The sequence below is a fragment of the Pholcus phalangioides genome, unplaced genomic scaffold (assembly GCF_987345545.1).
Source record: "Pholcus phalangioides strain wild (caught in Gottingen) unplaced genomic scaffold, Ppha-v1.0 ptg000004l_1, whole genome shotgun sequence".
In the NCBI taxonomy this organism is placed as follows: domain Eukaryota; kingdom Metazoa; phylum Arthropoda; class Arachnida; order Araneae; family Pholcidae; genus Pholcus; species Pholcus phalangioides.
The window spans coordinates 14,101,403-14,127,432 of NW_028301597.1; the positions used below are offsets into that span (position 1 = coordinate 14,101,403).

Consider the following 26,030-nt stretch of genomic DNA (forward strand, 5'->3'; position numbering starts at 1 on the left):
ATTGTTAGCAAATTTGCAGATGAATGAAGCTAATAGGGGTAATTGGGAATCCAGGTGATAAAGAGATGCTCCAGATAAACTTGAATATGATTGCAGCATGGGGTAATGGATGGAGCACAACCTTTAGTGCTGATAAGCACATGGCCCACTCATTTTGGTTCGAACAACCCACGTTTCACTTACAAGTTGAATGGTATTACTATACTGGATGCAACTAGCATAGCTGCCAACTTTTGAAAATGAAAATTCGGGAGATTTTCGTGCAAACCCGTATTTTATGCTAAAACCACTCCCTAATAAATACAATAGGGATTTTTCCAAATAAAATAGGGATTTTCCAAACATAAAAGTTAAAGCATAGGGAATAAAATCCCTACTCAAAAACTGAAGTTAAATTAAAATAGGGATTTTACACACATGGAAGTTAAACCCTTGGGAATAAAATTCCTACATAAAAAACAAGTGAAATTGGAGGCCAAAACTTCAATGATGTAAAAATAAATATTGTGTTCAATCAGAAACGCTGTGAACAAACATTCTGCGCGAATGACCCCAAAATCATCAGAAGATGAAGGAAAACACCGTCAATTTTTGAAGAACACTGACTTTTTTGTGACACTTGCTTGATGTTTTTTTTTCGTTTCACAAGTGATGATGGCAGTCTTTCCATGACCGATGTTTATGTCCGTAACACAACTTGTACAAAAAGGAAAAGTCGGCCCTCTTCTGGAACGTTTGATGAAAGGAAATTCATCAGAATAAGTATCTTTAAAATTGATTAAATATGTTTTTGCTTATCATTATTCATGCTTTGTTATATCGCACGTAAGTAACTTCAACAAAAGAAATTTTGACCATATGCGCATATCTTCAATTATTATCCAGGACTATTGGCTGCTAAGCCATTTCCCTGCACGATAAGACAAACAACTTTGTTACCATCAGAGGTTTGTAAAACTTCCTTAAAAAGAGAATTTACCCATTTACGACGTGTGACGTCATTTCGAAAGGGAAAAAAAAAGAGGCTTCATGCCCCACAAGAAATTCCTTAGGGATTGTTTTCATAAACGGGGATTTTTTTTAATGAAGTAAGGCATATTTAGGGACAATTAGGGATTTTTGTGATTTTCATAAAAATTCGGGAGATTTAAGAACTTTTCGGGAGATCGAGCGATGAAGCTAAAATTCGGGAGACTTGGCAGCTATGAACTAGTGTCAGCAATTTGGGAATTCTCCTTGACACACAGCTTAGGTTTTTCTGAATGTTGTTCAGCAATGGTTAGAAAAAGGAATAGAATGTTCGGCTTCATTTTTAAAAGTTTTTTTTTTGCATTCTCCTAAAGCCATTCTTCTGCTTTTCCAAGGCTTAGTACATCCTTGACTGGAGTATGCTGTAAGGTTTTGGGGCCCATACCTACAGAGAGACAGAGTTGGTTGAAGGGGGTGCACAGAAGAACTATGCGTGCTCTTGTGGGAACGCAAGGCTTGAGCTATGAAGAAAAACTTGATTGCTTGAATATGTTTACATAGGAGACATGCAGGTGTTGGAGGGATATGATCGAAATGTTTAGTGTTTAAAATTTTAAAATTGGATGGACCATGAGTTATTAATACACTGTCAATTGACTGCTTCGAGAAAGGAACACCAGTATTATTTACTAAGGGACAATTCCAGGTTGTGGGGTCGCAGGGAGTTTTTCACTAATAGGGTTGTTAATAAATGAAATAGCTTACCTCCGTGGGTCATGAATTCTAACACAATTGATATATTTAAAAAGAAGTATGATAGACATAGTGATATAAATGGAGAAGCTAACCATGCTTAGATGGGACAACCATAATCTTTTTTATGAACAGTGTTAATATTTTACATATTATTTTTTGAGATACATGCTTTTATATTGGGTTGCAGTAGAAGTAAAAATTTGTAGTTATGTTTGACATCTATTTTTTTTAGCCACTTTGCCTGTTGTGGCATTTGTATTCAAATGGTGCCTTCTCAGTTAAGAACAGGATAGGGTCATCACATGTGTTGTTTCTTTGTTATGTGAATTGTAAGCTTAGCTTTTGGTAAAAAAGTGACCATGCCTAATCTTGTATTTTCCCATAACATCAGTACAGAATGCATATGTGGTTGCATTAATTCTGTTGATGAAGGGCTCAAATCAAATATATCTGCACAAAAACTGAAGTTATGCTTAACTTTCACACATGAGCACTCCATGAACTAAAACGAAATGAATTATTTTCCCTCTGTACATTTACTCTACGAGTTTGATACAAAGCTAAACTTACCTTAGGAACAGATTTCCTTAATATATCTTTATACTCTTCTTTACTCACTTCACGTGTTTTGTAATATGGTTTCAATGCAAGTTTCACTTCTTCAACAACTCGTTCTTGTCTATTTAGTTTCTTCAAAAACTGAAAGTGAATTAAAATTTGTGAATAATAATTAGATCCTGAATATTGATAATGTGCTAGCAATGAGAAAATTATTTACGAATGATGAAAAAAATATGTTCAACAATGCATAACAAAACTTAATAGAATTTTACAAAGAATCACAAATAACTTGACATAATTTATTCATGTGCATGTTTTCATTATTACAGTTTGTTCTGCACAAGGCATTTTGACACAAAACCACTATAGAATTCTACAGGAATAAAACATGCGAGACTACAAAGTAAAAATTTTTTTTTAAATAAGCCTGTGCTTTTGGACTCTCTTGCTATACATCCAGTAAATCAAAGAACCCATGCATTATAAGGTGGAATGCCAGAAGGTGCTTCTCCAAAAAAAATATATATACGTATATATATATATATATATATATATATATATATATATATAGGGTAACAAGCCTTTGTGAATAGAAGGGTGCCTGACCCCAAGAAAACTGCCAATTCTCAGAGTTAACAAATGCCAGACAAATTTTCATGTTACATAAACATACATTGATATTGTCTATAGTATATTGTCTTATAGAGTTTACAAAATTCTTCACTGTGGATCCTTAAGCTACCCAGGGATTTGTGGATAAACTTTTGAAAACAACTCTGCACGCATATTATTGTAGAACATAGTTCTCCAAACTTTTCATTCCATTGCCCCTTCTTCAGAAATTTTTTTCTTTCATGGCCCTCAACTCAAGTGAACCCATGTTAAATCTTTAGCTTCTATTGCCCCTCTGGACCATTCAATCACCCACCAGAGGGTGATATTTCCCAATTTGGGAAACACTGCTGTAGACAGACAAAAGATGGCTTAAATTTGAAATTTATAATTTTTGGATTCTTATCTCAGCATGCTAAATATTCAAAAAATTACTCGCATAAAAATGTGTGAAAATGTTTATGCAATTAAATAGTGACAGTGTGATCTAATGCAATTAATAAAAACCACCTCTCATTATATAACCATACTCATATTAAACCAGACTGTAAATATAATAAAATCAAGGATATACCTTTTCTTTTACTTGCATTTCTACTGCAGAACTTGGGAGCTCATCTAATATTTTCAATTGAGATTCATCTAATTTTGTTGGCTCTTTTTTTTCTAAATGCTTCTCTTTCCGTAATTTTGATTTATCAGTCAGCTGCAGGCGCACTGAATGTCTAGATCGGTTACTGGATGGCTCGGCTTTACCTTCTAATTTTGGCTTCTTCATTGGTGTTTCTGGATTGGTTTGTAAACGACTTTTGTTTTGAACTTTGTTCTGAGCTTTGCTGTCAAATAAACTGTCAAAAGAATCTTTACCAATATTAACACTAGTATTTAGATTGGAAATAGTTGATGAATGATCTGCAGCAGGAGATGCTGGAGGAGAAAAATCAAAATCACTAGTAACTGATGGGGAATCACCAGGTGAATAAGGAGAATCAACATCCATGTCCACAACTTCACTTTTTTCTTTCATAGAAGGACTTCTCACAAGTTTTTCATTTTTCAAGGGTATTGTTGTAACAAGTGGCACAGTGGGCAGGGGAGGTTGATTCTGCAAAGAGCAAATATGGCTTCCAACATTCTTATTTGATGAGACTACAGTCATATTTTGCGTATGGATAGCGGCCGTTATGTTAACAGAGTGGCTCTGACTGCCTAACATATGGGGAACTACTTGATGAGGACCAAGTGCAACATGAGTACTAGTCTGTATAGAGGAAGGCATTTGATGGTGAGTCATCACAGAATGACTAACTTGAGGAACCTGAAGATGTGAGACGTTCATGTGATTGACAGCAAGACTTCCAATCAGTTGATTATTTTGCATTGTTGGGATATGTCTTATTGGTGACAAGAGCGGGACAGGTGCAGGTGCCAAAATGTTTCCAGACACTGTGGGAGGAGGTAATCCCATAGTTGGAAACTGAGAAGGTAAAAAGGTACCGCGGATAACTGGTTGAGCTGAGAATACCACTGGTGGAGGTGGGGGATTTGGAAGCTGCCACGTATTTTTTGAGGGAATCAATCGAGTGTTAGAAATATTTAATCCTTTTGATAGGGGAAGTGATTGAGGAGGAAAACTTGGTGGAGGTGGCAAAGTTGTATTAACCAAAGGTGCTGAAGACTCCCCAGTTGTTTGACAGTATGATTCATGTTTTTGCAAGATCACAGGGCTTGACACCATAGGCACAGAACTATCTGAAACAGAGAAGGATGTGCTTGTAGTTGATGGCTTGACATTTTCAGGAGGAAATAAATCAGATGGTTCTGGTTCAGGTGGAAGCGGAGGTAACTCTGGTTCGGGAGGAGGTTTTGGACGATCTGGTACACTTGAGGATGGCAAAGGAGGCATAACTGGAGATGAAGGAAGAGAAGATGGACTTTTAGTGGGTTCACAAGGGTCATAACTATCATTGTCTGGAGGAGATGGTGGTGATGGTGAATGAGGTGATCTTCTTCTAGCAGATCCAAAGGTCTCAGTTTCTTTATCTGTAATAGATAAATTTTCTGAACTCATTTTGCCACAAGGTAAGGGTGACACAGAGGGTTCACCTTCATTTTGGTTGATTTCAATAGGATCTCTAGAGTTTCCATCATTTGAATCACTAATGTCATTCATTCCACCTTCATATTGACCAGGAGACACAGAGTTTTCATCTTCACTTGATAATTTATCTTCATCTGATTTTTCAACAGAAGGTGATTTCATATCAGTTGCATCCTCTTCGCCTTCTTCCCAATAATGCTCACCAACAGGAAGAACTTGATTCCTCTCAACTCTATCCACGGGAGTACTTGGACGCTTCACAGAAAAATCACTATTTCCTATCCGATCCTTTTCAAAAGCATGCCTAGATTTAGCTCCTTGTATCTCTTCTACCAAGTCACCCTGTTCAGGTGAGATTATTCCTTCAGAATTAGAATTTTGATCCTTGTACAAGGATTCTTCACTGGAAGGTTGCAGTTCTTTAGGGGATGTGCGATTGAAATTAACATTGATTATTATGCTGTCGCCCTGAGCAAATATTTCTTTTGATTCAATAGGAGTGACTTCAGAGTAAGGACTAGAAATTACTTCTTTCTTTTTGCACTGATGATGATGCAATGAATGTTTTTTCTCATATTTCAAATCTTTCTTCTCTGAAATTTTATCTTTTTCCTTTTCTTTGCGCGAATCTTTATGTTCAACCACAACTTTGATTTTGTCATCTATTTTCCGTACTTCCCTATCCCTTTGCTTCTCATAATGATAGTGATCACTACAGTGACTATGCTTATGTTTTTCCTCTTTACTCTTTTTGCTTTCTGATTTATGATGCTTATGTTTATGCTCTTTTTCTCTCGATTTTTCAAAAGTAGTTCTCTCATATCTATCATCTGATTGTTCGTATCTGTCATATCCTTTACTGTATCTGTCTTCACTCCTGTCTTTGTCATACTTTTCATAATCACGAGAACTTTTGTCTTTGCTTTTATCACGTTTTTCCTTTTTTTTCTCTTTATCTTTTTTGGATTTATCTTTGTGTGACTTCGAAGATTTTTCCCTTTTGTCAGAGTAATTGTAGTTCCAGTCATCTTGTCTGGATCCTCTCTCAACATCATTTCTGCTCTTGTCTATTTTTTTTTCCCTGTGATCATTCCTGTCTTTCGACCTCCCACTTTCTTGTTTCCTACCGTCATCTCGCTTATTTCTTTCAGAGGCACACTCTTCATTTCTTTGATCATTGCTGTTTCCTTTGCTTTTCTTTGATTTTGATGATCTAGGTTCCCGTTCACGAAACAAGACACTTTCATCTTTGGGTCTCCCATCACGATAACTTCGTTCTCTAGTATGTTGAGATAAACGTTTCCAGCTAATATCTGCTGCACTACCAAGATCAATTCGACCTAATACACTTAAACGTTTAACCTCGAGAGGAGGCTCTTCCGGAAGACTTTTCTTCTTAATTTTTGGTATTCTGGGCAGGTCAGAAATGTTCATTCTAGGAGTCGAATCCATATATTCCTCAGGGTCTTCTTGGTAATGTTCTATAGGAGTTTCCTTATGTCTGTGAGCAGTTTCTTCTATTATTTCACCTTCTTCTCGATCATCACTGTTTGAGTGTCTGAAACTTGAATGTCTCTGATAATTGTTCTTTGAACAAAAACTGGTGTCATACTTCTTATTTTCATTTTTAAGGTCGCTTTCATTTGATTTGAATAAACGCTCCAAGTTTTGTTCTATGCTAGTTATTTGATTTGCATTATCAGAATACAGATCAAAATCAGCATTTTCTGGCTGATTTAGTTCATCACTTGCCACATCTGATATGTCTTCGATTCCCAAGTCAATATTACTAGTAGCCTGAGCTTCTTCAAGAGAAAATTTATCTTTTTCCAAAGTACTAGGAAGAGAAGTGTTATCGATATTTCGGTCTTGAGATAAATGTTCTGAGACATTATTTTCAGGTGTGTCTTCTGATACAGGATTTTTTCCATGCATTATAGAATGTCCAGATTTCATATAAAATTCTTCTGAAGTAGCTTGCTCTTGGTCACTAGTAGTAGCATCTATTGCTATTTTTTCAGAATCAAGATACATTTCATCTTTGTCCAGTTCTTCTGAGCTCACTGCACTGCAACTGTTAGCGTCACTGTGATTAGAACATTCTTCAACATCTTTAAGTTCAGCACAATTTATTTTTTCAAATTCCTCACAATTTCTCATATCGTTCTCTTGTGGTACTTCTTCACACTCTTCTCCACTTTCTTCACTCTGAGATTGAACATTGTAATTACTCTTGCCTTCAGAGTCTAAAACAGGCAAATTTTCACCGGGCTCTATTCCAGATGTGTCACATTTATTCTCTAACAATTCTTCATCACTAGCTTGAGAACCTGTTTCTACAGGATCAGTTTGAATTTGATCACAACTTTCCTCACCAATTGATGAATTAGTCATATTCCATTCATCAGACTTTTCTTCAAAACTATCTTCAGGCATTTCGTTCTTTTTATCTTCCCCATCAATTTGCTGTTGACTATTACATCTGTCTGACTCATTTCTAGCTTCCATGTCTTCTTCTTCATCATCATCATCATCCTCTTCAACACTTCCCTCTCGCATGCTATCATCACATAGTTCTTGTATATCACTGCTAGCATCTTGGCTATTTAATTCATCCTCTTCTGGTGAATGTGAACCTTTTTCCACGTATGTTTCTGTATTTTGCTGCATGCAATTTGTATGTGAAAAATCATCACTGGTGGCACTGTTTCCATCACTTAGTGGGCTGTTTGACCTAACAGAGCCAAAATTATTTGAAACCATCGATTTTGTTTTTTCCACATCTTCATCTGCAGGCACATCTTCATCAATAATTAAATCATTATCACTAGAATCTGTGCCATCACCAGAAGTAGCAGTAGGAAGTTGTGGAGGTAAAGGAATATGAGATTCATCTGATTCATAAGTAGTATTCATTACTTGTACATCTGCATCTAAGGATGCATCTTCATTATTGGCCATTTCAATGTCACTATATATATCAACATCATCGTCACTTTGATTACGTTTTGAATCCCTACCCTGATAATCCCTCCTGAATTCATCTGGGATAGAAGCACTGCCATAACTTCTGTGGGTCACCAAAGACAATGAATCTGACTCGTATCCATCAGCACTAATGACAGAATCACCAAACACATTGTCTCGTTGGAGAGTGTTCAAATCTTGAGATCTTGATGTGCTTGCAGATGATGATGAAGAGGAATTAGCAGAATTTTGCTGCAATGCCTCGCTGTTATTGAATTTTGATGGTGTGCTATGGGATGGGTTTAGAGGGCACTGCTGTATCACATAACTTGAAGCTGTTTCACAAGGCTTGTGCAAATGAGAAGTTGATCTTGAAATAGGTCCATGTAATAGAGTTTGCATCTGAAGTATTTCTCCAACAATATCGCTGTTGGATCTTGAAGAATTTGATGGTGATGATGATGATACTTGCCTGCAAAATCAAAGGATATAAAACATTAAAAGACTTTTTCACACTGAATTTTACAAGATTGCATATTAGAATTCCTCATTAGACTACTCCTTTATGACTTATTATATGGAATGATATTGAATTCTGTACATTGGCAGAAAGTAAGCTATTAGTAGGTAGTTTAAAAAAAAACTATTCCCACATTATATAATAAATTTAATTTTTAAAACAATTATGAAAATAATAAATTACAGGCACACTACTTTCAAGAGAGCAAAATTGATAGACTTTGAAACATATTGAAGACAGCAGCTCCTTTCCCCTGTTCCAGACTCTGCCACGAAGCTGGACTGGAAGAGATCTCGGCAAAGGGATAAGTCCGGTGGCAGAGACCCTGGCGTTCATTCATTCAGCTCCTTTCCCCTTTTCGTCATCTGTGTTAGATATAAGGTGAATGGTTCAAAGAATCAAGTTACTGCCTAGTTCCCCAAGTATAAGTTGGTATGAACCCATAGCTGGTAAAAGTTCAGTATATATTGAAAGTGAGAATGTCATGAAACTCCCATTGAATGGGAGGGATGCATCATATGATAGCCCAAGCACTCAAAATCTACTTGCAGAGTACACCTCAAAGTCATAAAATGAGTGTCTCTTAATACACCCAACCTCAGTACAATATATAACATTGCCAACATCAATGATGTTAGAATACCCTTTAAGAGTGCATTAAACTGTAAGCAGCAATGTTCTAAGCTGCAACCATGCTGAGTCACACATAAGGAAAATACTATGAGTTTCATAGTAGGTATAGAGTACGTTTGAGTTCAAAATCACTTGTGAAATGTCATTTTTTCTGCCCTATGCCATCATTTTAGCCAATGGCATTGATCAGTGTTTCTTAAACTTTTATTGCCCATGGTACCTCTTCGTACCATATTTTTTCTTGTGACCCCTGGTCTTATCTGCCCTCCACCCTCATCTAGGAGCAAGACCCCTTCTACTTATTAAATCAACTTTTTGAGTAAATTCTTGTGAAAAATTTTATAAGTTTGATCCTTGGACATGTGGGCTGGAATTCAGTGAGCTTCCCTCTTGGAGCAAGTTCCATGCAGGGCCATCCCAAAAATCCTGAGGTACCGGGCTAAGTTATATTGTGGGGCCAATGTACTTTGCCTCTACTTCACATCTGTTTTTTTTTACTTCTCTATGGCCCCTTTATCACCTGTCATTGCTCTCCCTCCACTTGTATTTTTCCAGGGCCCCCTTAGAATAACACAGGACCGCAAGGAGGGCATATGGCCCATGGTTGAGAAACCACGGGTGTAGATGGAAGAATATTGTGCAGGAGAAAAAAAAAAAGCATTTCTACACAAGTTGAAAAAAAAAATAGAGGAAATGTTGGTGAGTAGACCAATTCTTCTAATACCATTTCTATAGAGCTTTATTAGCAACCTTTGCCTTCAACTGAGGCAGACACACTAAGTTTTTTACTTATCATTTTTATGATAGTCACCTTATTCCTTTGGCTCTAACACATCTACAGTAATCTTCCCTGGGATATTTCGCTATCTACTTGCAATTTTAGTAAGCTGCCCAGCATCATCACTGAAATTTCATAATTGAATTACATTACTGTTAAGCTCTTTACACAAAAAAAGCTTCCACCCAGATATTTTTTCCTACTATCCAGCTATGAAAATGTTTTGGACGAAATATAATTAGGGATACATAAATTTCATATTTACAAAACAACCGCGATAAATGTAAAATTCGCGAAATAAATGCGATAAATGCAAAATTTGCCAATTTTAACGAATAAATGAAAAAAATTTCCATTTTTACTACTTTTTTTGCGAAGTCTCTATAATTTTAATTTTTTAATCAATTCTTCAGAGTGTTTCCAAGCTATAATTGACACCTTAAAATACGAAACTAAAGGATCTAATATCAGACTCCGCACGTTATATGATTGCATTGTTAAAATTATTAAAAACACTTATTGGTGACAACATTTTGCACTACCAATGCTGGGCGCATAAAGTGAATCTTGTGGGTGACGCATTCATTAAAGAATTCAAAGACAGAATTAATTGTTGTGGACAAGAAGAAGATAACTTTTTTTTTTGCACTCAAGAAAAATGAACACTGCGTATTTAAGCTACTAAAAAGAAAAAAGTATGACATTATAAGTCACAGTTCAAAGGTGTCATTAATCTGAGCGAATATCATATTGCTGATTTTCTCAATAAATATGACTATTACTTCATAAGTTTTGTTAAAAATAAGTCTTGACCATGAAATTCTAGCTCCTAAAATACGGATTCAGTTGACTTGTTTCCAAGTTCTGTAGGAAAATCATACTAATCAACAATTTGAAAGGATCAAACTTTCCATTCGCACATGTTTTATGGAGTAAGTTAGTAGATTTGAAATCTTTTAGGCTCAAATTTCAAGGGCATTTTTACTAAAAAAAAAAAATCGACAAATAAGTACAGTAGAGTCTGACTTATCCGACATAAACGGGCCAGCCGAACATTGGATAATACAGAGGTGTTAAGGAAAAGCCTATTAAACGTCAAGCTATGTTATAATTTTGCACATTGCGAACCTAATAATCATGTTTACAGCAAATCAACAGGAAAAATTAAGTGAGAAAATGAACTTAGTTGCAGAATATTTTGAAGTTAAATACAGTACTTAAAAGGGTTCAGCTCTGTGATGATCTAAAAAAATTTTGGATCGTAGTCTGCTTTCCTGACAAGTGCCGTTTCTTCGCTGCCAAATCTTTGGGCATCAAGCACAAGAGATAAATTCTAGCATTCAATCTTTGGGCACATCTTTGCAGCATCATTATTTCGATTCCTGTGGCTTCTTGTTGCTCAAGGTATTTAATTGCAGTTTCTAGAACCTTAACTCCGTCGTTATGTGAAATTCTGAAAGACCAACAGTTGGCGTTTGATTTTTTTTTTTTTTGCGGTGGGGACGTCGGAACGGAAGGTCGGATAAACGAGGCTCTACTTACTGTATGTTGGAATTAATGAACAGCATGGTATTCTGCTGAAGAGACAGCAGCAGAAAAAAGTTAAAGTAAATTGACTTTACACATGACATCCAACCGGTGTCGTCTTAAGGCATGGGTCCGACCGGGCACAGCCTAGAAACCTCTAGCGCAGAGGGGCTTCATGAAAATCAGATCTGGTTCAAATTATCAAGAGTAAGCATTTATAGCAAGGTAGGGGGAGAGAGCCTCAGAAAAACCATTTTAGCCGAAGGACTATGATATGATATTTTTTTTTAATATATTTTATTTATTTTTTTTTGTGAACAAATACGAAATTTCTGACTTGAATTTTTTTTGCGAATAAATGCAAAATTTATGATTAAAAAATTTTTTTTTTGTGAAATTCCAGATTTTTTTTGCAAAACATTTACATATCCCTAATTATAATCTATCTTCCCTGTAATGGAAATTCCCTTTGAGCACAGTGTAGTAAATGGCCTGTTATAACAGGCTATTTACGCTGATGAAGGGGTTAGATTAGCCTCGAAACAGATGTTTAGTATTCTATTTTTATATTTTGAGGTAACATTGTTAAGGTTCCTTTACACGTACACTTCTGTACACGCAATAGCTGCAAACAAATTCAGAACCGCCGTCAAGAGTGTGTGTAAAGACAAAAAGTTTGCAGTTAGGAATATGTGCTGGAACTGACCATTCTAGCATTCAATCGCAAACTCAAACAAAATCTTACATCTAAAGGAAAACCAGCCCTATTGTTGTCTTCGTGCCTCTTCGCTAAAAAAAATTTTACAATATACCTATTTTTTTTCAGTGATTTGTCTCTTGTGCTTGATTTTTTTTTCTTTTTTTACTGCAATGATTTTTTTTTTACAGAAATTACAAATTAATTTTAGGTACCATAACTATGTTTGTTAAGTTATTGAAATAATTAATTTTCTAAATTTGATTTTTGTTCTTTTTCCAGCTGATTTTAGATTTTTTTATAACTTCACAAACTTGCATTTACTCACAGTCAGGATTGGCCTGATTTTGCCCAATGTAGGAAAACCCTTGAAAAACCCACCAAAAGTTACACTTTAAAACTTCACTTACTCACAAACAGTATGCTTTCTAACGATATTATTGCATTGCCATTTACAATATCTAAATAGAAATACATTAATAAATCTATGTATTCAATGCTATTTAGATTACAGTGGTTAGAGAAAAACCCCTTGAAAGAACCCACCACAAACATTACACCTTTAAACTGCACTTAATCGCAAACATTTGACTTCCTAATGGTGTTATTGAATTGTCACACTATTTAAAGAGAAAATAAAGAATGGCCAAAAAGTCAGTAGAAACTTTAAAAATGGATAAAAATTGGAAAAATAATCGAAATAAAAAATGGTTTGCAGAGTTAGCATCACTAGGTCACTAATCTTTTCAAGAAAGGAAAAAAAACCTCAAAAAACAGCCGATAGGTGGCGTCGGTACGAGTGACTTCGATAGAAATATGCAAATAAGATGGTTATAAGAACTTAGGCTCCTAATCCACAACCAGTTCATCATTGCAAATCGTGTATGTGGACCTGCCGTTGACTCTGCCGTTGCTGGATTTGTGACTCACCTGCAATGTGTTATACCCTGTGGTGGTGGTCATGTGGAACACATACTGCTGTAATAAATGATTTGGAAGGATTCTGTTCGTTATTTGAGTATCTTTTCTTTGACTTGTGTATGTTAGCGCCACCTATTGGCTGGTTTTTTTAAGAATTATTTTTTTCCTGTCTTAAAAAATCCTGTGACTTAGTGATGCTAACCCTGCAAACCATTTTTTATTTTGGTTATATTTCCGGCTGTTATGAATTTTTAAAGTTCCTACTCTGACTTTTTGCCCACCCTGTACATTAATAAATCTATATACTCAATGCTATTTACATTATAGGGAATTAGAGAAAAACCCATTGAACTTTACACCTTAAAAAAGCACTTACTCATAGATATTTTGCTTTCTAACAGTGTTATTGAATTATCCTACTCTATCTGAAGAGAAATACATTAATAAATCTAGAGATGAGAGGATATTTTCCTGGATGTAAAAACTTGAGAATAATCAAGAATATTAATTTTTCTTATAAATAATTTAAAAATTTGCACTAATTTTGTTTGTACAGTAAAACCTGTCTTTAACAGAACCTGTATTAAGTGGAAACCTGTCTTCAAAGAAAAAAAATTGTGGTCCCTTCATTTCAATGCCAAAATACAAATACAAAGGCCACAACAGACAAATTGCCCAACCAGGTGGCCGAAAAAAACTATGTCCATTAAAAATATGGTTGATATTCACTTTATAAAACAAAAAGCTCCAAAGAAAGACACAAATAAAATTTCATATGTGACATGGCGCCTTTTACCTCTGGCATAAAGATATGTATATTGAAATTACCACTAAAAACATGTTTAAAAAACACGATTTACAAAAAACACGTTTAAAAACCGGGATTAAACGGAACCTGTCTAACGTGGAAACGGAAAGGAAAATTGTACCTTTTAATGGAAAATTTCAAATAAACACTGAGTGACTAAGGGCCCTTTCACACGGAGTGGATGCGGATGCGGGTCCGGAAGAAGTTTTAACAATTGGAATATACTGCACCTTTTAGACCTAGGAAATGTTCATGCGGGTCCGGACGTCGTCCGCATGTGTCAAAACCTAAGTGCGGCTCCGCATCCGCACATAGAAGTTTTGACAATAGGTTTATTCGGAGCTATTCACACGATGCGGATGCGGAGCGAATTCGTCCGCATCTTTGGCTACTTTTTGAAGGTGATTTTTCACGGAATTTTTTTAATTATTTGCTATAAATACCCTTAAAAACACCATATGATGGTCCCTGCTGATTAAAATAATGTACCTACATACGTCTATCCCTCCGTTTCCTTCTGAGATGGAGATATAGCAACTTTAACTGCCTTTTGTCCATATTTCACAATTTTATACCATAAAACCTGTCAACAACGGCCACTGACGGGACCAAAACTATAAGCCGTTCTGTTCATTACGAATATTTAATTGACTACATACTTTAATAACTTTTAAATTTAATTTAAAAATTTTAATTTTTTTCTTTTTAAATTTTTAAAATTATTTAAAAATATAAATATCTGAAATATTATTTTAAATATTTGTTATTTTTTTAAATTTTTAATGTTAATTTTTTTAAGCTGAAAAAAAAAACTTTTTTTAACTAAACAACGTTATCCACGTACGGTGTTCACTCAGGGCCGGATTAAGACGTTTGAAGACCCTAGCACTTGAATATTTTTGGTGGTTCCCCCGATACCTACAAGTTTATTTTACTCGATATATATATTCAGTCTATAAACTGAAAAAATGAAATTTTATATTTCAGAAGTGAGACTAATCTAAGGATGGGATTTCACTCTAAAAGGTTTATGAAAGTTATTTTATAAAACTTGAAAAATGTAACCAATAATTACATCTGTTACATTCGAGAGAACTTAACTGATCCGCCTATTGGTTGCATTTTTCAAGTTTTATAAACGAACTTTTATAGTGTAATCCCGGCCTAAGACAGAATTGTGATGTGAATATTTCTAAGCACAGGCATTTTGAAAGTCTCTACCCCTTCCCTTTTTTCCTACTTGCAAATTCTTTGATATCTTCTGAATTTTATTTTCCTTTTTTTTGGAACATCGAAAGTTTTGGATGTTTTTGGATTTGATTTTTCGAACATTGGATGTTTTTGGATTTGATTTTTCGAACATTGGATGTTTTTGGAATTTTTCTTCCATATTTTTCCGAAAAGACGGATTTTTTGTTTCAAAATATTTTGAAAATATTTGAAGACATTTTCTCCCATCGACTACTTGTGAGGATCGGAATGAAGAGATCTGTATTCCCATATTCTTTGTGGCTCTAGATTAAACCACCAAAGAATGCCTCTAGGCTGCCTATGGCCACTGAATCAAGGGTGAAGGAGAAAAATAATTACAAAAATTGCGAAAAAACAGTTTATATGCACGAATTTCGAACTAAAGATGCGGGCGATTCGTCCGCATCTTCAGCGCTCGTTTGAAAGGGTATGCGAACCCGCGTCCGCTCCGTGTGAAAGGGGCCTAAAGGATCGTACAAAATATTAAAGTGCTCCACCAAAATATTTTACCCAATCTATGCTTGCAAATGTGAGTTCATCATCCACCCTAGATAAGCATAAACCATTTCTGTACTCGATGTTGCAGTTTTGATAAGCCATATGTAGTAAGGCAGGCTTTTCCATGGGAGAAATAACTGTAAGGGTTGAATTTCCAAATGATATGCAAGTTGTGTGCATTCCGTGATCGCAAGACTGAGCAGGGCCAAAATTAATTAAAGACAGGCAAAGGAGGGCAACTGCTCTGGTGGCAAAATTTAAGGGGTAGAAAATTTTAGGTGGGAACAAAAACACCCTAATAAAATCAAATTCTACAGTGGTAGGGGCAACAAAATCATGTTGTGCTCTTATTTCCCTCACAAAATTCTTAGTTACGGCCCTGATGCTGAGGATTACATAAACATAGACGATAATGTACAAACTGAATCTGACACAAGACAGATATTGACACCTTAATTGGAAATTTTGAGAAAGTTAAAAAGAACGTTAATGCCGTAAATTTGAAAGAAAAAGAGTGTAGGTCGGAATTTTAAACGCAATGCTGTCAAAACTTAAATACAGTATTTAGTAATTATAGGCTAATGATTTATTTATTTATCTATTTTTGAATTATTTAATTTATCTTCAACTAATTTATTTTTATTTCAATCACACATGAGATCGTTACATAATTTTACACATTATATCAATTCAACCTCTATTAAGCAGAAACCTGTGTTCAACAGAAAAAAATCTTGGTCCCTTGCGATTCTGTTGAAGACAGGTTTTACACTATATTATAAAATATATAAATCAGTTTTCATTGCTGGAAACATTTAAAACAAAACAATTTTTGGCATAATCAAATCATAATGACTATTCATAATAAATATGGATGTCATATTTCTAAAATACAGCAGCCCAATTAAAAATGCAATTATGAAAACTAAAAACCACACACATGATAAAATATTAAAGTGCCCATAAAAAATATTTATGTTTGTCTTATTCTAAGCATTCTCAAGTTATTTATAATGGTAGTCTTTCAAGCGAGTATTTTATTTATAGAGATTATTATAATATGTATCATAAATATTCTTCAGAATATTTTCTGGAAGGACTATTATAAATAACTGGAGAATATTTGCATCAAGAATAATAAGAATATATTTTCAAGTTATTTATAATAGTAGTCCTTCCAGAGAGAATATACTCTCGAATATTCTCCTAAAGATTATTCTAAAAAATTCTCTAATAAATCTCTAAATAAATCTATGTATTCAATGCCATTTAAATTATAGGGATTAGAGAAAACCCACAAAAATTGCAGCTTAAAGTTGCTATCATAATAACATGCAAAATAATTCCCTCCCCCACAATTTTCTGTAATGAGCCACCACTGGTATAATAATTACATAAATAATTTCCATAGATTGCTATTATATTATTACTATAAGGTCTATTATATTTATGTAGGCTACCGCATATATAACTTGTTTTACTCATGCTCCAGCATCATTAACCCAAAAAAACCGAGCTGCTTCTACTAACCCTGCTCACAGTGGAAAATTTTTAAATATTTTTACTTGGGGCTCTTAACCTATGGGTTCTTTTTTTCAGGAAAAAAAATTGATTTTTTATTATCTATATATATATATAAAATTATAAAATTGATTGTCTATGTGATATGCAAAAATCCTGTGTCTCTACAATTTTGGATCTATTGTCGCCAAAAAAAAAATACATATATACCAAACGGGACCTGACTTGAATAATAGGTTACTTTAAAAGTTCGTCAGAGCTGGGCAAAAAATCTGTCAGGCAACAATGGTTTCTTCGCCTCAACAATGACTTTTAGAATGTTTACTTTGGTTAAAGTGGTAACCAAGCCATGCATTTCAGACGTGTATATGCCGTTACAATGATTTGTCACTTCTTTAATACTGCCAGTATTATGTATGTTCATTCCTTCATAATGGTTTGTCACTTTTTCAATCCTCCCAGTAATTGAGGAATACAAGGGGAGTACCGAATATCATAGCTAGTAGAAAATATTTTGAAGAAAGAAAAGTTTCAGAATTTGAAATAAATGACAGAAATATGTATATAAATCTAAAATAAAGTATTGAATGTCCAATCAAGATATGTACACAGATAACAGACACTCCCTGCTAGCAGACATCTCCCATTGAAGGACACATTTCTGATCCCCGGTCCCGTGGAATAGGGCTTTAATATATTTCACTCCCTGTTAGTGGACACTATTGATAGCAGACAATAAAATCAGGCAAACTCTCATTTTTTTTCCTAACTCATTTGTGAAATTTAGTTCATAAATCGAGAATTTATCATATTCAATGGTGATTATGTATAACCCCAAGTTTTTATTGGTAAGTATGATAATCCGTCAATTAATTACTGGATTAACTTAACATAAATAGGTCTAGGATGCTGATTCCGAATGTTAATGTTAGTTTTGTTTGCAGACGTTGATACGTCCTTCAAACCATCATGCAATGGGCAGGCAGAGCAATACGTTCACACCTTAAAACAATTCCCTTTGGGCAATGCAAAGATTTCCTGAGAACATTTACCAAAAAGTGAGCACATTTTTGCTGAATTACCGAAAAGCACCAAATACAACTACCATATGCAAAAAGCCTAGGAATGTTATTCCTAAAAATAGAAATGTAAACTAGGATAGACCTGGTCTTGCCAAATGTCAAGAACAGGATTCAAGAAAGTGTACGAAATGATGTCACAGACTTCTATGATCGAACCTTCGAGCCAGGAGATCGTGTGGCTGTGTGAGATCACAGATCCGCCAATAACAGGTGGAAGTTCGGAACTGTTCTCAACAAAGACAGAGTTTTACACTACACCATAGATGTAAATGGAACTCTCTTCAGACGTCACGTCAACCAGATGAGAGTAGTTGGCAATAAACTTCAACTAACCTTGGTGGTACTCAAGAGAACCAGGCAACCTTTCATCAGCTCCTGTTGCTGCAAACTCTTGAGGTACAGATTGCTCTAGAGGAACAGACAACTCTAGCAGAGATCAGCAGCAATCTACCAACACCAGCTCATGCACCAAAGATGCCCAGCATTTCCATTCCTTTGCAACGTTCCCAACGAACCAGGAAAGTTCCTATCTAATTGGATATTTAATTAGCAGGGAGAAATGTGATGTCCTTATAAAAAAAGAACTAAAATGATAAGACTGATAAGGACTATCGCGTAAGACATACAATGCCACCTAAGTGTTATGCAAGGGAGAACTCGCAGAGTTCCACCCCGAACAATGAGAAGATAAGATGTCTGGATCTTCTGCTCCTGCTATAGAAATTCTTGTCTATCTATATGTGTATACAATCAATCTAAAGTCTAATGTAATAATAAATACTGCTTATCCAAGAAAATACCGATATCCACATGTTATCCACATGATGAAAAAACGTGTTTACAGCACGGCTGTTAATGGAATACAATAAAGATTATACAGGAATTTCGGCAACCCAGGTCATGCCCTTGATAAATGATTGCCGATAAACACTACGAAAACAAAGTCGGGTCTTTGCCAGTTGCTTAAACGCGGTCACAGGCTTTTTTTAAGGCTGCTCTCGATGGAAATGACCACGGCTGTCCTCTATGGGTGTTTTCCCTAACGCCGACGGTAATCGCCACGCAACGTGAAAGCTCGCGCAAAATCTAATTTTCTGCCAAAATCCGGAGAAATTTTAATAAATCCGGAGAGCGGGAAGAAGGATGCAAAAATCAGGGAGAGTTGAAAGGTCTGGCAATGCCACATCCAAACATTTTAGGAGCCAAGCACATTTCTTTTGCCTGAGATAGTAATCACACATAGAAAATATTAGGTGCCAATACCAATTATTTAGATGCCATGACCACCTTGCACCTGGGATTTGTTTATCCCCACCCCTAAAAGGGGGCCCAGCAAAGATCCTAGAATATAGAATAGAGACCAAGCTAAAGGATGTGGGAGTTAAAGGTGTGGGAGACATAAAAATACAGAAAAAATCTTATATAACAATAACCTCCATAATGATCTCTCTCTCTGGTCCAGATGCACTTTTCATAGTGTTAACATATTCCATCTGCTCCTTTATAATGATACATTTCTCCGGCCCCTTGAGTATCATTATACAGTATAAAATTTTCACTGTATAGAAAATTTTTACTTTCAACATTTCTTAACATTCTTCGAATTAGTAACAATATTAATAAATTTAACACACTCAGTTTGATTAATTCACTCACATACATTTATATTTTATTTATTCACAATTACTGAGTGATGCATAGATCTGTACAAGTGAGACTCGGGTCACTTATTTGCAATGAAACATTTTTTATGCGAAAAAGAATAAACAGACCTGAAAGAATGAGGATCTGAAAAGGAATTTCTAGAAATTAAGAGGTTGTCAGACATCAAACTTTTCCTTCTAGCCAAAGCAGGCTGCATGCTCCGATGAGACATAGATGCTAACACATTTCCATGATCATCAACATCAACATAACTGCAAATATTTAAATAACAAAAACATGGTGAATCATAAACAAAACTTGATTTTCTTATGCATTTTTGATTTGAGAAACAGTCAAATTTCATTGATAAACTCAACTATTTTTTTACTGACATTATACTTGTTTACAAAACAATAAAAACCTGGAAATGGGCCTCGAACTTCATATGCAGAATCAAATAGTAAATATACCAAAGTTTTCTAAATGAGGACGAGTCTGTATGAGGTTCTGTTTATTTGCATTGTCTGTCAAGCATCACATGATTAAAGCTAAGCCAAAGGTTCTGTTTTTCTCACTCTAAAGCAGGCAATGCTGTCACCAAGTTTAGAGATACATTTACTAGATTCCTTTTATTTTAATGAAAAACAAAATCAAAAAACATACATTGTATACATATGTGTATTGATGAAAACCTGCAATAGTTCAGAAGCCTTTGTTTGACTCACACCCTATTCCCAGACCTAAAAGCCCACATTTGTCAAGACGTCACTGATGACTGCTGGAGGGACATACACAACACAAACCCATGACTATCTGACCTTCTGGTTGTGTGTACGAAGTAAGGTAAATGGAGATTTTTTGAAATGAAGCTTCTGCACTTCTGTATGATTGCAAGTATTCTTGACCCCATAATATAAAAAATAATGTAAAAATACACCTTACAATAATATAAAATAAACCAATCTGTAATTTATTTTTGAAAAGAACTATAGCTGACACGAGGGAGTGAATTCAAATTTCCCAGTATTTCTTATGGAAAATTTGCTTTGACATACAAATGTTTAGGATTACGGGCAGGTTTACAGAACAAATGCACATGAACCAAAGTACCACTGTATTTGAGAAAGTAGTCATAAAATGAAATTTTATTCTTTTTCAACCCAAACCAAACTTTAGCCAGGTAGAGTTGGATAGTTCAAACATTATAAAATTAAATCATTAAAGCTTGGAATTAAAGTTGTCCAGGTTTACCCAGACCTTTTCAGCTAGCTTCACTTGGGTAAAGCTATCCAGTTCTGCATTCAAGTTCAGCTTTTCTTCTACAGTGGAACTTTGAAAAGCCCTTCATGTGAATTTTTAGGATTTCATTCGAAATTTTAGAAAGTGTAATAATTAAATGTTAAGCATGTGTTTTTTTTTTGTTGGCTTGCAATGTTTTGCTGAGTAACACAACCACCCTTCTCCCATCAGAATTTCTCGATGTAAATTTTTTTTGAATAGATTCCTTTGTGTACCTTTTGAATAAACTATAGGCCAATTTTACAGGCCATCAATTCAATTGTTTTTCAATAGACTTATTCACTGAAACTTCATTTCTGAAGAGCAATGCTATTGCTTGCTAAACACTTCACAAACATGCCAACTTTTGAAATCCCGAGATTCTCCCGGGGGGGGGGGGGGGGGGGGCCCGACACTCATAGACTCGATCAAAAAAAGAGTTCATTAAAAAAAAAAAAAAATTTTTTTTTTTTTAATAAATTGAGGTTACATTCTTCCCCCCCCCCCAAGGCAGGTTCTGCATTGCCCCTGAGAAGAATATAATTCCATGTCAGTCTTTCCATGCAGAATAAAAAAATCACATCTACATTGAACAGCTGTTCATAAAGTATAAGTGTTTCCTTCCGTGGATGCTATCAGTGATTGATAATCTTGGGTATATGAATTCTTAAAAGCTTTATATTTAGCTGCATATAGCTTAAAGTTTTATATTTTCTTTCTGAAGATGTTTAATCGGAAGAAACAATTAAAAAAATTCAAATTACAAAGCTGCGGACGAAAAAATGTGCTCACCGCGCCGCTTTTCATGGAATACAATAACGATTATACAGGAATTTCGGTAACCAAGGTCATGGCCCTGATAAATGATTGCTGATAAACGTTACGAAAACGAAGTCGCGTCTTTGCCAGTTGCTTAAATGTGGCCACAGAGATTTTTTTTACCGCTGCGCTCAATGGAAATGACTACAGCTATCCTCTATGGGTGTTTTCCCTAACGGCAACGTGAAAGCTCGCGTAAAATCTAATTTTCTGCCAAAATCCAGAGAAATTTTAACAAATCCGGAGAGCGGGAGGAAGGATGAAAAATCCGGAGTCTTCTGCCTAAATCGGGAGAGTTGGCAGGTCTGACTTCAGTTTTTTTTCAAAAATATTTCTATCAAACTTACTTGAATTCAAGTTCTCCACCACTACTTGTTTCACTTTCAAAAACAACAGTTGATGAAGTAGCAAAAGGTCTCCAAAGCCTAGACAATGAACCCTGACTGTAATTTTGCACCCTGGGAAGCCGCTGTAAATGAAAGATGCATATACTCAGTACTGTGATATAATCTTCATGGACAATTCAAATTTTGGAAAAAGAAAAAAATTATTGAATGTAATAAGGGCTGCCACATGTCCTTAATATTTGGGATGGTCTCACAGTAATAAATATGTTTGTGCCCTAGCAAATTTTTTATGGGATGTGTGCTTGCTTGTTTCATATTTTGCAATTTTTTTAATCAATCACAAAATTAAATTTTAAACCATTAATAACCTTGTTTGTTGAGCTATTCATTAGATATCTATGGCACTAAGATGCCATGAAATGTCATTTAATGCTGGAAATACACTATAAAAGTTTCATGAAAGTTTTTTTCGTATAACTTGAAAAATGCAACCAATAAGCATATTGGTTATATTCGCTTGAATGTAATAGGCTTATTGATTGTTTTTCAAGTTTTTTAAAAGATCTTTCAACAAACTTTTATAGTGTAATCCCAGCCTAAGACTTTAAACCAGGTATTCCCAAACGTTTCGCGTTCACGACATCCCTTTAGAGATTTCAAATACCCTCCCAACATGCCTACTCAATCCTGATGCACTCTCGCAGTACTTCTAAAATGACACTGACTGGGAATCATGAGTCCTGTTAATGTGTTCAATGTGATTTTGTCCTCGAAACACCTTGCAGCATCTTTGACAGATTATGAGGTAGACCTTTGGGAATCACTTCTTTAAACTTTCAAGCTGATGAAAGAAGTACACAGCAGCCCCATTGGCTATCTACATCACTTAATAACTCATAAGTTTACAATCAAGATTTAACATCTTGAAACAAAATTTTAATGGCAACTTCCTCTATCTTTGCTCATGTCAGGGGTGATAAAGCAAAAAATCTCAACTGCCCCAAAGCAGAATATGCTGCAAACTGTGACGTATATTGCAGAAATATCAGTGCTGCAGCAGAACAATCTTGGAAAGAATTCTAAGGAATGAATAGAAACTAAATGGGAACGTTTACTGCAAAACATTTCCAGTCAGTTGAGGGCTTGTTGCAGAAAAATTCAAAACGTTCTGCTTTGGAGCTCAAGAGGAATAAATAAACTTACCACAGAATGCAAATAATGTGATGCAAATATCCAGGGGTTTTGATGACATTACATAATATCTATTGTCATTGATGTGAAGTGTGAAAAACTAGTGTCATGGTGAAAGAAAAAAGATTTTTTTATAGACATTATAAAAAATGGTTAAAGACACTGCAGACCAGAAAAAAAATATATATATTAACTTTATAGAATGTTCAAGCAAAACTTGGTTTTTGTCCTCATGATACACTATTTGATCGAGTATCCAGACGACCCTGAAATTCAGTGGACCTTATCAGTGACTATGAAGCTTTCTACTTGTGTATGGGCTCTTTTCTTTGGTATTTCTACTACTGACACTACTCACACAACTGTTCAAACAACTCATAAACATTCCTCTTGTGAATTTCTAATGAATTAGTACATGACAGAATGTTTTGTGTGGAAGTATATGAATGATCCTAATGTATCTATGATATCAAAGTTATATATGCTGTGATAAATGTGGTTATTATGTATACTTACCAAGCATTTTGGTAAGTTTGATAAATTTCCCTAAATTTTTTGTCACTTTTACTGGCGATTATGCATGCCTAAGTGTCATTGATAAACATAAATCGTACTGAATTTATCACTTTTGCCAGTTGTTATACATGATCACCATTTGGTATAGGTAAATATGATAAATTGGTCCCATTGCTGTGATAAGATTTAGATGACCATACTAATTGGTAGAGCTCAGAAGTTCAGGCAAAATGCCATAAATGTCTTATTTTGCCCATTTTTTAGATTTTTTGAAATTTTCGTACCATAAATGCCTATTTTAACATAGTTTTCAGTTAATTAATGAATTTCAGAAGCCGTAATCTGCAAAATTTGGATATTTTGGGCATTAAGAACTTCAAAAGAATTGCTCTTTTTAAAATTTTCCAACACTCAATATTAATTATCATCAAAAAGCCCACCCCCTCTTTTCAGCCCATTTAGACACAAGTGATCTGAGAGATTGGTGTTAGCATGCGTTAACTTCGCTTTGACCGGATGGTGTTAGGCGTGAATGATTTTGTTTCAGATGAACATAGCCCATGTTAGAAAAGCAAAGGAAAATTAGAAATTTGTTTCCCCACAGGCTTCACATAATATGTCTCACTCAGGCATTGGACTGCTGTTGTATGTGCATAGCGGACCGATGATTGTCCCAAGAGGTCATCAGTTGATGCCATGGCTCACACAACACACACAAGGAGGGGTAGGAACAGACAAGGCTCAGGGACCCATGTTTTTTTTCTCCGCACCATAAATGCACTGCAAACAACCATGGCTATTTATTAAACATACATATTTAGTATTCGATTAAATGGACAAAAGGGTGTGCGACAGTGCGGCCACACAGAGCCCAGTGATGGAATGAATCCATCATAAGGGGTAATATGAAAAAAAAAATTATTTTTACAAAAATAGAATAAGAGCCATTTTTCAACTGTCGAAATGATAATGATTTTTCTAAATAATATAACAAATAAATGAGAATTATTTGCAACTCCAGGGAGCCCCACAGATCATTTTCTCTACAGACTCCACATCTGGTAATGGTGGCCCTGGAATTGGCCTAATCTTGGGGGTCTTAGTCTCATTTTATTTTGGACTTGAAATCAATTCAATTTGGATAATAATGCAGTCACTATAGACTATAATTAAAACAATAGATGGATTAAGTGCAAGCAACTTTTTAGCTAGTATTTGGACCCTTAAAATACCTTTATTTTAATTATTTTTAGTTATTTTTTCTTCCTTCCAAAAATTATAAATGCCTATTTGCCTGCTTATTTTGACCATTTTTAATGCCTAAACTTCCGGGCTTTACTAATGAGTCAAAGTCTGAACCGGATGTGTGTGAATTCTGATTTAACAAATTTTTCCAAACATCCTGAAGTAACTCCTATTGACAATAATAGTGATCTCTCATTTGATAAATTTTACAACCTTACTCTGATATAATAAACTGTCATTCAACAAATTTTACGATCATACCCCGATATAACGATAACAAATTTTCTTTGATTTAATGACTTCTTGCAAGTCTATGTGCATATGCAATCAGATCCCAATATAACAAACTCCTATTTGACAAATTCTACAAACAGACCTTGATATAAAAAAAAACCCCTATTTAACAAATTTTGCGATTGTACCAAGATATAATGAGCTGTTATTCAACAAATTTCCCGATCTTACCCTGATATAATAAACTCTATCCTGTATAATCTTACCCTGATTAATTAATCTAATTAATGGATTGCAACTGATATTTGATGGATTCTACTATTGAATCCTGATACAGGCCTAGAAGTGAAAATTTGAGAAAAAAGGGTAGGAAGAATAGGAATAGTATTGACAAAAAAATAGGAGGGAAAAACAAGTCAGATTAATGACCCGTGCTTTTCAGAGAAAGAAAAAAAAACCTGTCTAGGTGCTATAGAAATGCAGCACATGCATGCTTAACCCATTGCCCACGAGCCGAATGTGGCCCCGGAGTCATCTGTTGTGGCTCACAGCTT

The 26,030-nt window shown here is 35.0% G+C and overlaps 1 protein-coding gene across 8 annotated transcripts in view; it reads right to left on the reverse strand.

Annotated features, from left to right (window-relative positions):
* LOC149086576 (uncharacterized) overlaps positions 1-26,030 on the reverse strand; it is a 79,807-nt gene that overhangs the window by 5,437 nt on the left and 48,340 nt on the right. For all 8 annotated transcript variants that reach the window (XM_089230939.1, XM_089230932.1, XM_089230940.1 and 5 more), the window contains 4 exons: positions 22,291-22,412; positions 19,975-20,118; positions 3,473-8,438; positions 2,296-2,424 (listed from right to left, as the gene is read on the reverse strand). In XM_089230939.1, coding sequence (XP_089087065.1) covers positions 2,296-2,424; positions 3,473-8,438; positions 19,975-20,118; positions 22,291-22,412 — 5,361 coding nt within the window. The remainder of the gene's footprint in view (positions 1-2,295; positions 2,425-3,472; positions 8,439-19,974; positions 20,119-22,290; positions 22,413-26,030) is intronic.